Here is a 13,438-nt window from a genome sequence, read left to right as displayed (position 1 = left end):
CTCATGAGCGTCACGAGAGTTGTAGTCATCTGACCACCTAGAAACGTCGAGCGGCGTTCTGTCCGGTTCGAGAAGGCCAGTAGGGACCCTATATAAAGAGCGGAGGTGTCGCAGTCAACACAGTCGAGAAAAGGGGCTCAATACAGCAAAGTTCAGAAAGCGGGTTCACGACTGGAGTTCAGAGCACGGTCGACTACAGCACAGTTCAACGGTGTGGTTCTGTACGGAGCATTACGACGGTTCAGCGCGGAGTACTGTCAAGTACATTTGAGACGAACGGCGTCTTGATCTTGGTCTGTGATCGAGTCCGACACAACGAGCCCAAGTGTGTGAAGTCAGTCCCGAACTGTTGAACCCAGTGCAAGCCCGGAACGAGACGGAGAGGCCAGTGCAAGACTTGATACGGCGGAACGGTGTTATCGGAGAGATATTTGTTATCGCAGAGCTATTTGTACTGTTCTACGTGCTGCCAATTGTACAGTATTGGCTGTTATTTATGGACATTAAACCTTTACGTTATTTTGGAGCCCTGACTTGTCAAGTTCTTTAAGTTGGTGGTGTATGGTGCAGTTTGCAGAGAGCCTGGATAGTGAGATTCGTAACAGTATGTATGTATGTAGGTATGTCCCGAATAGAAATCAAAACCGTTAGACCAATCTTGATCAAACTTGGCATAAATGTTCCTTGGATACTAACTGGAAAAGTAACACGTGTTAAGAAGCCCTAAAACAATCTGAAGACCTTAAAAAAAAGAAGTTGCTCAACTTTTTGAAAGTATTACTATGTCATGGATCTAGGTCATATAGCCATGTTTACGAGACCGAAAGGTCATGCATGCGCAGAAAATCTCTTGAGGTTATATCTAGAGTTAAATTTGGGAATATCGTAATAAAGTTCTATAAAGGTTTTGTTCACATAATAACTTTTTTCAAGGTATTACAATTAATACAATTCAAAATTTAATACGCTTACATCGATTTAGTTGTACTAGGAATTTGGTCCTATAATCCAACGACCGTCATACAACATCTAGCCTCCTGTATATAAAAAAAAAAAGAAAATACTGATCGCTCTGAGTTATCCCTGACAAAGAAATGTATACTTAGGCTAAATGTTTGTTCATCTAAAAAGACTAAAATAACTTTAATGTTTTACCTTTTTTTTTTTTTTGGCTTATTCATAGGCTCGGTTGAATAGAAACTTATTAGTTTGCCATCCACACTACTTGTTATCTACAATGTTAATTAATGGAATATTTTTAACTGCACTGCGTGCTTATATTTTACTTTCATTTAAGATTGACAAGAGAGATGACAATACAAAAGTATATAGGCTTCAACTAATAATTTCAATACATAGTCTGAAATAAAATAATGAAATTAAAATATTTATTTGCAAGAAGTTAGTAATTTGTTATTGTTTTTTTTTATCTAAATTTGTGTTGGAAGTTTCTCTATTTGGGGTGGAGCGATAGTCCCTGGGACCTCCCTTACTGTTCTCAACATGAACCCCCCCCCCCCCCCAAAGTAATCCGCCAGCGCTGACATTTTAAAGTTGTGGGGACATTTCTACTAAATGACTATTAGAACAAGAAAAACATTAAAAATACTATATAAAAAGGCAATGCCTCCTTTCTAGAACTTAAGAGAGCGATTGTTTTCTCTTAAGAACTAATGAATGTTAGATTCAAAAGATGGAACTTTTTTTTTACCATACCTCGTCCACCTCTTCCCTCCCCCCCCCAACCGAATGTATAAATCCACTACACTTTATAATATTCCAATGATAAGCATTTAAATCTTGACTTATAAGACGCTGCTCAAAATTTTAATGAACATTTATTTTTTCAAGTCCTAAATCGATAATGCCTTACATTCGAAAATTCCCAAACGCGATAGTCCTTTCAAAACCTATGTTGAAGCTAGATCTAAACCTAGTTCGCTAGCCAAATTTAAATGTATTTCATTTTTATATTGAAAATAACGTTCAAACTGGAGTTTTCCCCATGTGGCCAAAGAGCTAGTAATTCTTTTCTCTGGGATATACATCAACTGTTCCATTTCTAAGAGACTCATTAAAGCTGTTTCACCCTCCACCTTACATGAAGTTATGACTTGAACAGAGGTATTGTAGAAAGAGAACGTTCCTATTTCCTCTTAGACTTATTCATATGAAGCACATCCTTTTCGGCTGCTTCCAATCCGCATAGAAAAATGAAAGAAAAAACTTGAAATGAAACCTTTGTTGAATTAGAAATCTGGCCAGTGAAACACAAAAGTCCAAAACCGAATTTCTCGTAAGTCTGAGATTGGCATGGCGATATAAAATGTAGTTTTACGCTTTTGTTTCCTAAAAATAATTTCCGCTTTTTCAAAACTATGTTTAAAAATATATTAATTTTAATATTTACATATAGTATGGGGCTAAGCTATGAACATTCCCAAGTAATCCCAGTCATTCGCTGTTTGAACAGGATCAGGACGAGCCCATGTCACTTCAACCACCACCTCTGTCCCTTCACTTCCGTCGTTTTAAGCCTCTAACGTACATTCCCTATTCTCGGTCAATGACATTTAGATCCGGATGAGAGTCAAGAATAAGTAGGTCGTTTCTCTAATTTGTTTAAAACTTAGACCCTCCTCCGAAATAAAAATGAATGTGTTCCATTATCAAAAGTAATTCTGTCATTTGATTTATCTTAGTAACTAGTATTATGTGTGGATCACTAATTAGATGAAGGCAAAATTTTTGTTTCTACTTTATCATAGGTATTGTAATTCTGTAATTCTCTAAAGGTTATTCACATGCCATTTCTATAGTTCTGGTAGTCTAACGTTTAGATCGGATGATTACTGCAAATAAATGTTTCTAAATTTTCCTTTTTATATATTAAAAAAAAAGGTATGAGAATTGAAAGTTAAACCCTTTAGACTTTACGATCTATGCTAATGTCAAAGTCAACTGTGACCGACTTTGTGAGCAGCCAGGTTTACTTCCTCCAAGTAGGTTAGGTAACCACTAGAGCTTTAGAACTGGCTGGACTCAAAATCGTGATGTTAAAATGCAGGTCTTTACAGTGACTCGGACTCGATGCCCATCGATTCGGAAGCCAAGCACTTGACCACTCGGACGTCACACCGCATACATCAGAATTGAGTGAAAATAAAACATTTTCAAATCGATTTTATTTATACTTTTTTAACAATAAAAAAAAATATGTAAAGTTATTAAATCAAAATGCAATTATTTCAATGTAAAGTAGCTGTCCATTATCACGTTGACTTATAAAACATTATAAACAGTATTTACAATATCAACAAATGCAATAAGTGAAATGCATTAACATGTATTTACATAATATAATTTAGAGTGATCATAATTTGGACTCAACACAAAAGTTATTGTGTACTGAACACTACTTCAACTTAAACTTCGTGTTTCCTGAAATCTAAGACACATGTGTATCCATTATCTAGCACAAGTAAACCCTGACAGTCCCTCTAACAAACTTTCTACAGACTGGGCAATCCTTCATGGCCGAAGCGCATTCAGCACAGGACACTAGATGACCACAGGGCAGGAACACAACCTCGACATCGTTACCCATGCAGATTTTACACAACAACTGTTGACGCAGATGATTGTTTTTATTTTGAAGTCTGCTGATTATTTCTGTTCGTAAAAAAAAACACAGCATTTATTACAAACATTTAATGATATGAGAAAAATGTTGATATATTTTATTTACATTATTTGTATTTTATTTATTTCATACTATTGTAAACGTTTATAAAAAATGTTTTTTAAGTAATTAGAATGCACTTCTTATTTTCAGTTTGTTCTTCTATTAATAGAATTCACAAAGGTGTGCACCACAAAAAAAAATAATCATTCCTATATCTTTTAAAGCTTAAGTTGGAAAAGTAACATCCAATATATAGTATGACGTTTTATCGCATTGAGCATAGAAGAAGATTGGTTCTATGGATTAATAGCGTATATAGGCCAGAGCCGCAAGACAATGTGGTTTATATAAATTGTTATGCAACCCTCCACCTTAGAATCTCCATGAGGTCATTAAGCTTATATTTACAATTGAGGTATGAAAAATGTTACAAGAACCATATTTAAAGAGCTAGAAGTGTGATTAATTGTCTTTTCTCATCTATAAAATCATTATTTTTCTGGGGGGCCACCCTGTCCGACGATGCTGTTTGGCCATAAACATTAAAATGCTTTTTTCCTAATATTAACTTCTGTTTCTAATGTATTATATATCAAAGACTATTTATAACGCTGATAGGTCAAAGCTATCTTAAGAAGAGGACAAACGAACCTGATTCATTTCCACTTCCATTGGAACCACATTCTCCACACTTTACAAGATCTGATCGCCTTTCTTCTTGCTTCAGTTTGTTCATCAAAATATCGGAGGTCGCTCCAGTCGTCTCTGTGGAGAAAAAACGTTCTATCTTTTATACTTTGGATCTAACCACAAAGTTAATTTGTTTCTTTAAAGTAAATGTGCTTATTTTAACGTCCGCCAATATAAGTGCCACACTATCAAAGTGTTGAAAGTTATATAAAAATAAAAAGAATATTTATTGTATAATAAGACTCACTTGCAGTTTTAATGTATATGCACTAGTTCTGAATATTTTTTTTTAAGTTCTAAAAAATGTACTTACGTTGATTGTGCGTCCCGTGTGTCGTTCTGTTAACAACTTCCAAATTGTTTGATAACTCTGGCTGTGTTTCTAATGTTGAATGATTTTTTATTTCAGGGATATTAAAGTCTGGATAGAAAAATAACAAATAAATTATTAAAGCATGCACAAAAAGGTCTTTTTGTGTAAAATACGTATTCAAACATCAGTGAACATAATAAAGTGACTTTAGTTTACTATATACAGGAGTAGCAATAATTAAAACTTAAAGTGACAGTTGACTAGGAATTAGTCGCCATTTAGAAAAATTACACTAACGAAGAATGACGGAGAGAGAGAGAGAGAGAGGAGAGAGAGAGTATAAGTGAAGGAAAAGAAACAGAGGGAGATTGAGAGTAAAATAGAGAGAAAGAGGAAGGAAGAAGAGTAGGAAAGAAATGTGGGAGAAGAATAAAAGATAAAAGAATCCTAATATTGCTCACCTTTCCGTAATGCTGCCTTTTCTTTTAATTTGCTGATAACTTCTTCAAGAGAAATCTGCCAGAAAAAACAAAATGTCATGATTGCAGAGTCAATACTTTTATAAAGTAAGAAAAAACAGGCACTTGTTACATTGACAATATTACAATTAGATGACTATCTCCTGTGTACTCACCCTGTCCTTGCTGTTGAGCTCCTGTACAGTCTCCACGAATGCCTGACTCACGTGCTGTTTTAGGTAGGCACACTTGGGAAACCACCTGGCATGTTCCACCCAAATATCGTCGCCTAGCTCCCAATCCCGAAGGCCTCCACCACAGAAAAAACATCTGACGCAATCAACACGACCTAAATAACAAACAATGTACATTACAGACAAGTTGGAAGTCTTGAAGAAATGTAAGAAGATAAGAGTTAAATTTCAGAGGGCTTTGCAGACCTGTCACTTGATAAGGAAATTGGTACTGGTAATGGATTACAATACATTTTGTTTCACTTTAATGAATTTAAATTTTGATGAAGTCAATGAAAGCAACAAACTAGCATTCTTTGTTTGTTGTTTAGAGTTTATTTATAAATATGGAGTTACAGAACTTGACGAGATGTATAATTAAAGAAAACAACATAAAATGGGGCTCAAATTAGGTATGGAGAGGTCGATCTTGTTTGGTAGAAGTTCCAGGGTGTCACTATCGTGATTCTGGGCTCCATTACGCCTTTAGACTAGGATTTGGTAATTTTTAGATCTAAAAAACAACAAATATAATAATTTATTTCAGTTCCACTCAGAGACATGATAGAAAAAGCATTAACTATGTCAATAAGTTCTAGAGGTTAGAAAACAGTTGAGTGTGTGGCTAGTGTATGAAAAAACTTTAAAAAAAACACAACATAGATTTTAAAGTGCAATACGCACATTTAACCGGCATCCTAAATAGGAAATAAGAAACAGTCAGGAGAGATTTATTAGATCTAATTTATGCGATTTTCAGTTTGTGTAATATGTTTCTAGGCTACATTCTTCTACTCACCCGTATAGAATAAACCAGCCGTTGCAAGCTCTTCAGGTTTCATAAAATGATGTTGTGGCCATGACTCGAATGTTCCAAGCCTTTGACATTTCAGTGCATATTGTGGCCTTCGTGGTTTCTCTGTCACAATCCCAAGTTGGTCATAAATGGAAGCATTGCTGCTCTGGCCGCTGACTGTACCAGGCTGTAATACAGACGTGGTGGCTGGGCTATGAGCAGGTGTTTCATTACTCGGCTCAGTGAGAGACACGAGAAGTGGAGAGACACTTGTTTCTCTCTGGGATTGAAATATTTCATTCTCTGCTGATAATGTTCCAGACTCGTTGAAGTTAAACGAATTCAAAGTTCCGATATTTGGGGGATCATGACTAGAGCTGGCTTCATTCAAGTCTTGCAAACTTTGTACATTACTGTGGTCCATTTGAAAAGCACTGGGATCATCAGAGTTATCTCTTTGAGAAGAGTTGTGGTCATCAAAGTTATCTCTTTGGGTAGTATTGGAATCACCAGAGTTATCTATCTGAGAAGCGCTGAGGTCATCAAAGTTTTCTGTTTGAGAAGCACTATGTGTTTGTACATATTCTGTTTGAGAAGCATTGTGCTCATCAATATTATCAACCTCTGCCTGACTGTCATCAAAATCTTGAGTTTGTTGAGTCTGTCTATTTGGTGAGCATTGCCTGAGCAATCTGTTTGAGCTATCCGTTACAATTTGTACAAGGGCTCTACGACTGTAGAGACTTCTCTTCATCAAGACGTCTTTAAATAATCCAAGTAAACCCTGGATTAACATGCCTTCATTGGAGTCACCAAATGTCACTGCTGGCACAGCACAATTTGGAATGAATGCTTTAACAATGTCTTTTAGATTTACAAGACGTCGCCATTTTATGTCTGAAGCTGGAGGTGTTTCAGCATCAGTCCCCTGAGCTGCTCTAGGAACATTATTACTCATCGGCAGTAGATGCCCCAAATTTAGAGATTCCGAACGATCGTTAAAGCGTCTGGTGAGTCCCAGTCTTTTAGTTAACCTCATTAACATTTGCTTATAGGAAAACTTCATTTTCTTGTGAGTGTAGCTAGAGTTCAGGCTAAAAAACTTGAAGCTTCTCTTGGGAGTTAATATGCTTCTGTACACACTCTTTTTGTTTTTACTGTATGTCGCGCTCCTTTCCATGTTCGTCCAGGACAGAATTCTCTTGTGTTTAGTTACAACTTTCATTTTGTTTTTTATTATGTAGATGATTTTGTGGATCAGCCTGTAACAAATTTATAAACTAAATTATAGACAAAAATAAAAAAAGATTGTTAGATGAAAAACAATGGCCTAAAAATAAGCTAAATCCAGTGTTTGTCATATTTTGTAAGGTTCTCTCAAATTAGATGAAGTATTTTCATCGATTGTAAGAAAATTGTAAAGCCGATCTTATTGCAGAAACCTTTTGCAAGAACTGTATCAAATTTTAATATTGGATATTCCAATGCATCTCTGTATTTTAATACATTCATTTCAAATATTTGTAAAAATTTCTTTTTTTTCTTTACTTTATTCATTTTCCAATATGAATATTGTTAATAAAAATGACCACATGTCGCGTCCTACAGGTTGAGATAAAGTGCTCTAAAAGTTCAAACCCATTCTATTGGAAGCCTGAACATCCTCAGTCCTGTGCGTCTTACACTAAAGTACAATATTTGCATATGAAATATTTATACGTTTAATATAAATGTCAAAATAAATGTGGCCTAACTTTTAAGAAGCAGCCTCTTATTGTGCTATATTTAGGCGTGATCCGAACACCTTCACATTCAAGAAGAAAGGGCCACGACAAAGGTCATATTAGAGAGTGTGTATAGGAGAGTGTGTATAGGAGAGTGATCCTGTGTTGCCAAAGTAAAGCTTTAAGTTTAGCATTAAAGCAGTCTCCCATGGTCCCATTAACAATTACTTTGACATGTCATGTGGAGGCGTTCCTTAAAACTGCAGGATCTCCTGGTAGGGAGGGGAAGGGAGGAAATATTATTTCCCGCCAATAACGAAAGATTTAGATAATTGAATTAATATAACAATAAAAGTTTAAGAATAAAAGGAACAATTCTTATTGATCCTCATTAGAATTGTTTTAGGATTACATGGATTCATTTTCAATGAAAAACAAAAACTTCCATAATAAAAAGAGTAAACAGACACTACACACACACACACATACACACAGATATATACACACATTTAATGCTTGACAACAAATACACAGACTTCTTCATTTTTTTTTGTTCGTTCCCTAGTCAGCAAGAAGCACTAATACAACATCACTCAGCAAGAAGCACTAATACAACATCACTCAGCAAGAAGCCCTAATACAACATCACTCAGCAAGAAGCCCTAATACAACATCACTCAGCAAGAAGCACTAATACAACATCACTCAGCAAGAAGCACTAATACAACATCACTCAGCAAGAAGCACTAATACAACATCACTCAGCAAGAAGCCCTAATACAACATCACTCAGCAAGAAGCACTAATACAACATCACTCAGCAAGAAGCACTAATACAACATCACTCAGCAAGAAGCCCTAATACAACATCACTCAGCTAGAAGCACTAATACAACATCACTCAGCAAGAAGCACTAATACAACATCACTCAGCAAGAAGCACTAATACAACATCACTCAGCAAGAAGCACTAATACAACATCACTCAGCAAGAAGCACTAATACAACATCACTCAGCAAGAAGCACTAATACAACATCACTCAGCAAGAAGCACTAATACAACATAACTCAGCAAGAAGCACTATTACAACATCACTCAGCAAAAAGCACTATTACAACATCACTCAGCAAGAAGCACTAATACAACATCACTCAGCAAGAAGCACTAATACAACATCACTCAGCAAGAAGCCCTAATTCAACATCACTCAGCAAGAAGCACTAATACAACATCACTCAGCAAGAAGCACTAATACAACATCACTCAGCAGGAAGCACTAATACAACATCACTCAGCAAGAAGCCCTAATTCAACATCACTCAGCAAGAAGCACTAATACAACATCACTCAGCAAGAAGCACTAATACAACATCACTAAGCACGGAAACCAGGGTTTGTACAACTTTCTTGCCTTATTGTACACAAGCCGCCCACTACGCCGACCTGATGTAGGCCTGGTTAGGATAGAAAGAGTGACGGTTGTTGTCTACAAATTTTGTTTCATTCTTTACTAAAACCTTTTTATTGAAAACATTTCATCCAAATTAAGTAGCGTTGTGCATGTGGTTGTTTTCGACGCTCTAGTTACAACAATCTATATAGTCATATACTAACTCTCTATTTGTAAAACTACACACATTAGCTTGACCTAACTCTTGAGCAAGTTACAGGCAATATGCGTCAACCGGTTTGTAAAGTTAATGTATATTTAGCCACCGAAATACCATTGGAGGCCTCGGGAAATGTTTTTACACTACTAAACATTTGTATCAATACAATTCAAATAATACAGACAAAATGCGGACAACAATATTAACTCTATACTGTACTTGTAAAAATATTAACATATCCATAATATCGATAGCTTGAAGTTAGATGATACACTTGTATAGATCTAGATCTAGTTACTTACACTGAATTGTGACTGACTTAGACATTAAAATGGAGTAGGATGTCCACACTGTCCTTATCAGATCTAGACATCTAGACTACGTGTGTCATATCAAGTAAAGGGTTTTAAATCTATAGGCTATAAACAACTAGTATTGTAGCTATACTTCTAATAATGTATTCTATTGGGCTAAAACCTGCACATAGATTGAAACATATTATACCTTACCTTTTTTGACGTGTGTTATATCAGATGTTTACCACTACTGTGTGGCTATCAAATATCCTTTATATGCTTCCGTGTCGAGCGTAGCCTAGCCTAGTTCAAGCTAGACTCTTCACTGGTCCCATAAATATGCTGTGGGAAGCACAGTGGCTATATTTAGCTAGTGGGTAAAGTAAAAAATTACTTTCGTTATCGTAACCTCCCCTGCACGAACTGTGGTGATTGAAAACTCTTGAAATCGAATCCGAAATGAAATTTTGAAAAGTAAATAAAGAACTTGAAGTTCCTTTTTAAAAATATAGAAAATGTTTACAGACATTGTATATTACAAACAAAAATATTTATTTACAGACCTTCTACACTTTTTCAGAGTATACTTGAACGAAGGGACTGTGATGAACTAGCGGATCCAGAACTTTGGAGTGGGGGGGGGGGGGAATTTTTTCTTAAACCCTAACCATAACGCCCAGTAAACCCTAACCCTAAGCATAAACGCGCGTACAGCGCGCGCACACACACACACACACATTTAAAAAGCAGTGTTTTTCAACCTTTGGCAAAAAAAAAGAAGCCATGTTGAGTGGGGGGGGGCGATCGGCCGAGTGGCGGGCGATCGCCCCTACGGCTCCCCCCCCCCCGGGTCCGCCAATGCTGAGATGTATTACAGCATACACGTAACGGATTCATACACCGAAGGAGGCACTTTGGACCTTATCATGTACTCAGAATAACAAGGACCTTTCCCGATTCAAACTGCAGCGGTCTACACAAACTAAAGTTTTCTCCACAGTTTCGAGCCTAAACGTTGTTATACTGCTTACAAACTACCGTTTAAATAAGAACAATCTGGTAGAAACTTTGTCACATGTACATTAGGAGTGAGTCTGGTGGGAATGTACACTTTGGTTTCTTATAGTTATAATGTTTTTTGTTTGGTGTAATGCACAAATTGTAAGACTAATTTCCTTACGAATAATAAAGATTATTATTATTATTATTATTATTATTATTAATAGCACAAAGTTGTAATGCCTTCCTTTTTAAGCACTCCATAACACCATCTGGTTCGTAACTCGACTTACACACAATTTATAAAACATTGTAATATTTTCTTTTTTTTTTTCAATCTATTCTATATAAGCGAGAATGCCATTGATTGATCACGAGATCTCTAAAACTTTGGTACATACCCGCATCAAATGTCGTACACACATTCTTTTTACCTCCAGGTGCCCACTAAAACCTGACCGCCGCAATTCGCGAAAAAACCGCAGGCTCTTTCAAAACTTTGTATTTTATGTTCGGTATTTCCCCGAAAAAGCCACAATCTTATTAGAAAGAGTTTTTAAAATATCTCGAATTCCGTATTTTTTAAGTAAAATTTTCGTTCCTTTTGCCCTAAGTCTAATTTTTAGCGGCCCCCGAAAGGGGAAAAGACGCTATTAGTTTTGTGTGGTCTGTCTGTCCATCTGCCCGACCTGTTTAGATCTTGTAAACTAGAAAAGATAGGGAAAATCCGACATCATGATAATTTAGACCAAAGTTCTAATGCAACGGCTACTTTTTTCTTTTCTGAAAGCGAAATATCTAATTTTTAAAATCAATTATGCTACCAGTTTTTTCATAAAAATAGCCCATTTTTACAACTATTCACTATTAATAGCAACAAACACGGAAGGCTAATTAGTAAGGGAGATATCCATTTACCATATTTTTTAACATTTATGCAAACGGTTTTAGAATGTTGTAAAAAAAAATTTCTACAAAAGTTAAGTAAGTTCTGTCACACTAACTACTACATTTACAAAAGAAATATTAACTTTTTTTTTAATAAAAAAAATATTTAGTATGCATATAAGTGAAACAACAATTAATTAGTAGTTTTTCATATTATCGCGCGCGTCAACTGTATTAACCAACCATGGGCGCCATTCACTTAACGAAAAAAATTGTTTTTTCTTCAGGCTTTGAATAAGAGATTGACCCGTTACAAAACAATTAGATAATCATTATTATAAGACATCAGTTAGGCCAGGTTCACATGAAAGTTTACATTTACTTTCACCTTCCCTTGGTCTGCTGGACTGTTGGGGCACCACACATGATATGTCAACCTTCTTTCTCTATTCTTCTCTGTCATTTGCTTTTGATAGAATTTCATTCTGATATTCTTTCTGAAATTATTGAAACCTGCCTTCTACCTGCCTAGGTGGACCACTTCGGTGGTCGATTATGAGTTTGTGTTTCCACACAAACTGTCTTTGTAACCTTGTTTTAATATGCCTTATGTCATTTCCACTTCCTATAAATGCGCTCTTAAAAAAGCCATCTCTAGTTGCATTAAAAGGATAGATCTAGATATCTAGAGACTGTTTCTTTTGTCCGAGAGAGAGAGAAAGAGAAAAGAGAGAGAGAGAGAGAAAGGGAGAGCGAAAGAGAGAAAGAGATAAAGAGAGAGCAAGTTATGCTACTTTGTAACACTGTAAAAAAAAATCTAATTCTAATAGCATTGAAAAGATAAATCTCGATCTATTGTCATTTCGCTACATTCAAAACATTCAAATGGTTCCAAATAAACGAGTACAATTAATACAACCGAATTGATATTTTTATTTAGAGAACAAAATAGCAAGAAAAAGGAAGAAACGGGAATGTGTCCGAAGGAACAACTTTTTTTGTAGTTGGCAGGGAGCGGGTTAGTAAAAGTGTCACTAAGTTTTGTGGTAGACAGATTGATGCGCAGGTAAAAAAATGGTGGTTCCAGACAGAGAGAAAGAGAGAGAGAGAGAGAGAGACAGAGAGAGAGAGAGAGAGAGAGAGAGAGTGGGTGTGACTAGATGTTAACATATCAATATCCTATTTAATGAGATGACATTTTTTACAATGAAAACAATGATAACGTAATGTATTATTGAAGTTAACAAACATTATAATACAATACCAACACAACACATTAGTACGTGTTTAGCCTGTACAGAACAAACGCATAACACTGCTTTAGCTCACTCATTCGAATTCAGATCGTCCCCTTTTTTTAAAATTATTTTTATAAATGCTTTTTATTGTCATACTAGATCTATTACAAATTTAATTACGTGACTGATCCAAACTAATTGATACCGGATTACCGGTACTCATAATTTAAGCTTTTTTTAAAAAAAGTATTACGTGTTTTTCTTATTAGCTATCGCACCATGTGTTGTCTCATTCTGTTTTGTTCGGTTCTGAGATATAATACTATATGCAGATCATGTCGGGACAACTTGAAATAGGTTTTGTTTTACTTGAACTGTGTGTGAGAGAGAGAGACGGTCTATTTCTTATTTATTCTGCTATCTAGTGTTTTTGTTCATTTCTTCTGGGTACTTCTCAGAGAGTTTCTGGCATACAAGGTGCATAGTATGCAAGTTTCAATTGGGTT

At 35.7% G+C, this 13,438-nt stretch overlaps 1 protein-coding gene across 2 annotated transcripts; it reads right to left on the bottom strand.

Moving 5' to 3' along the window:
• Positions 1–3,168: 3,168 nt before the first annotated feature.
• LOC106073990 (uncharacterized) lies at positions 3,169–10,155 on the bottom strand. 2 transcript variants are annotated; one of them, XM_013234698.2, is made up of 7 exons: positions 10,021–10,155; positions 6,179–7,437; positions 5,323–5,495; positions 5,150–5,204; positions 4,689–4,796; positions 4,337–4,450; positions 3,169–3,672 (listed from the first exon to the last, which is right to left on the bottom strand). In XM_013234698.2, exons 2-7 carry the CDS (start codon positions 7,398–7,400, stop codon positions 3,473–3,475), a joined length of 1,872 nt encoding a protein of 623 aa, XP_013090152.2. In that variant the 5' UTR covers positions 7,401–7,437; positions 10,021–10,155; the 3' UTR covers positions 3,169–3,472. The 2 variants fall into 2 exon arrangements, with proteins under 2 accessions (XP_013090152.2, XP_055883478.1); XM_056027503.1 differs by lacking the exon at positions 10,021–10,155 and adding an exon at positions 9,814–9,973.
• Between the last annotated feature and the right edge of the window lie 3,283 nt (positions 10,156–13,438).

This window comes from Biomphalaria glabrata, chromosome 4, assembly GCF_947242115.1.
Source record: "Biomphalaria glabrata chromosome 4, xgBioGlab47.1, whole genome shotgun sequence".
Classification (NCBI taxonomy): Eukaryota; Metazoa; Mollusca; class Gastropoda; family Planorbidae; genus Biomphalaria; species Biomphalaria glabrata.
Note: the sequence above shows the minus strand (reverse complement) of the source record. Positions and strands in the feature narration are given on the sequence as shown.

Coding starts and splice junctions, on each gene's coding strand:
- LOC106073990 (XM_013234698.2), bottom strand. CDS start 7,400: ATGAAAGTTGTAACTAAACACAAGAGAATTCTGTCCTGGACGAACATG. Junction 5,205..5,322: donor AGCTCAACAGCAAGGACAGG/GTGAGTACACAG, acceptor TTTTTCTGGCAG/ATTTCTCTTGAAGAAGTTAT. Junction 3,673..4,336: donor TGGAAGTGGAAATGAATCAG/GTTCGTTTGTCC, acceptor TTTTACGAACAG/AAATAATCAGCAGACTTCAA.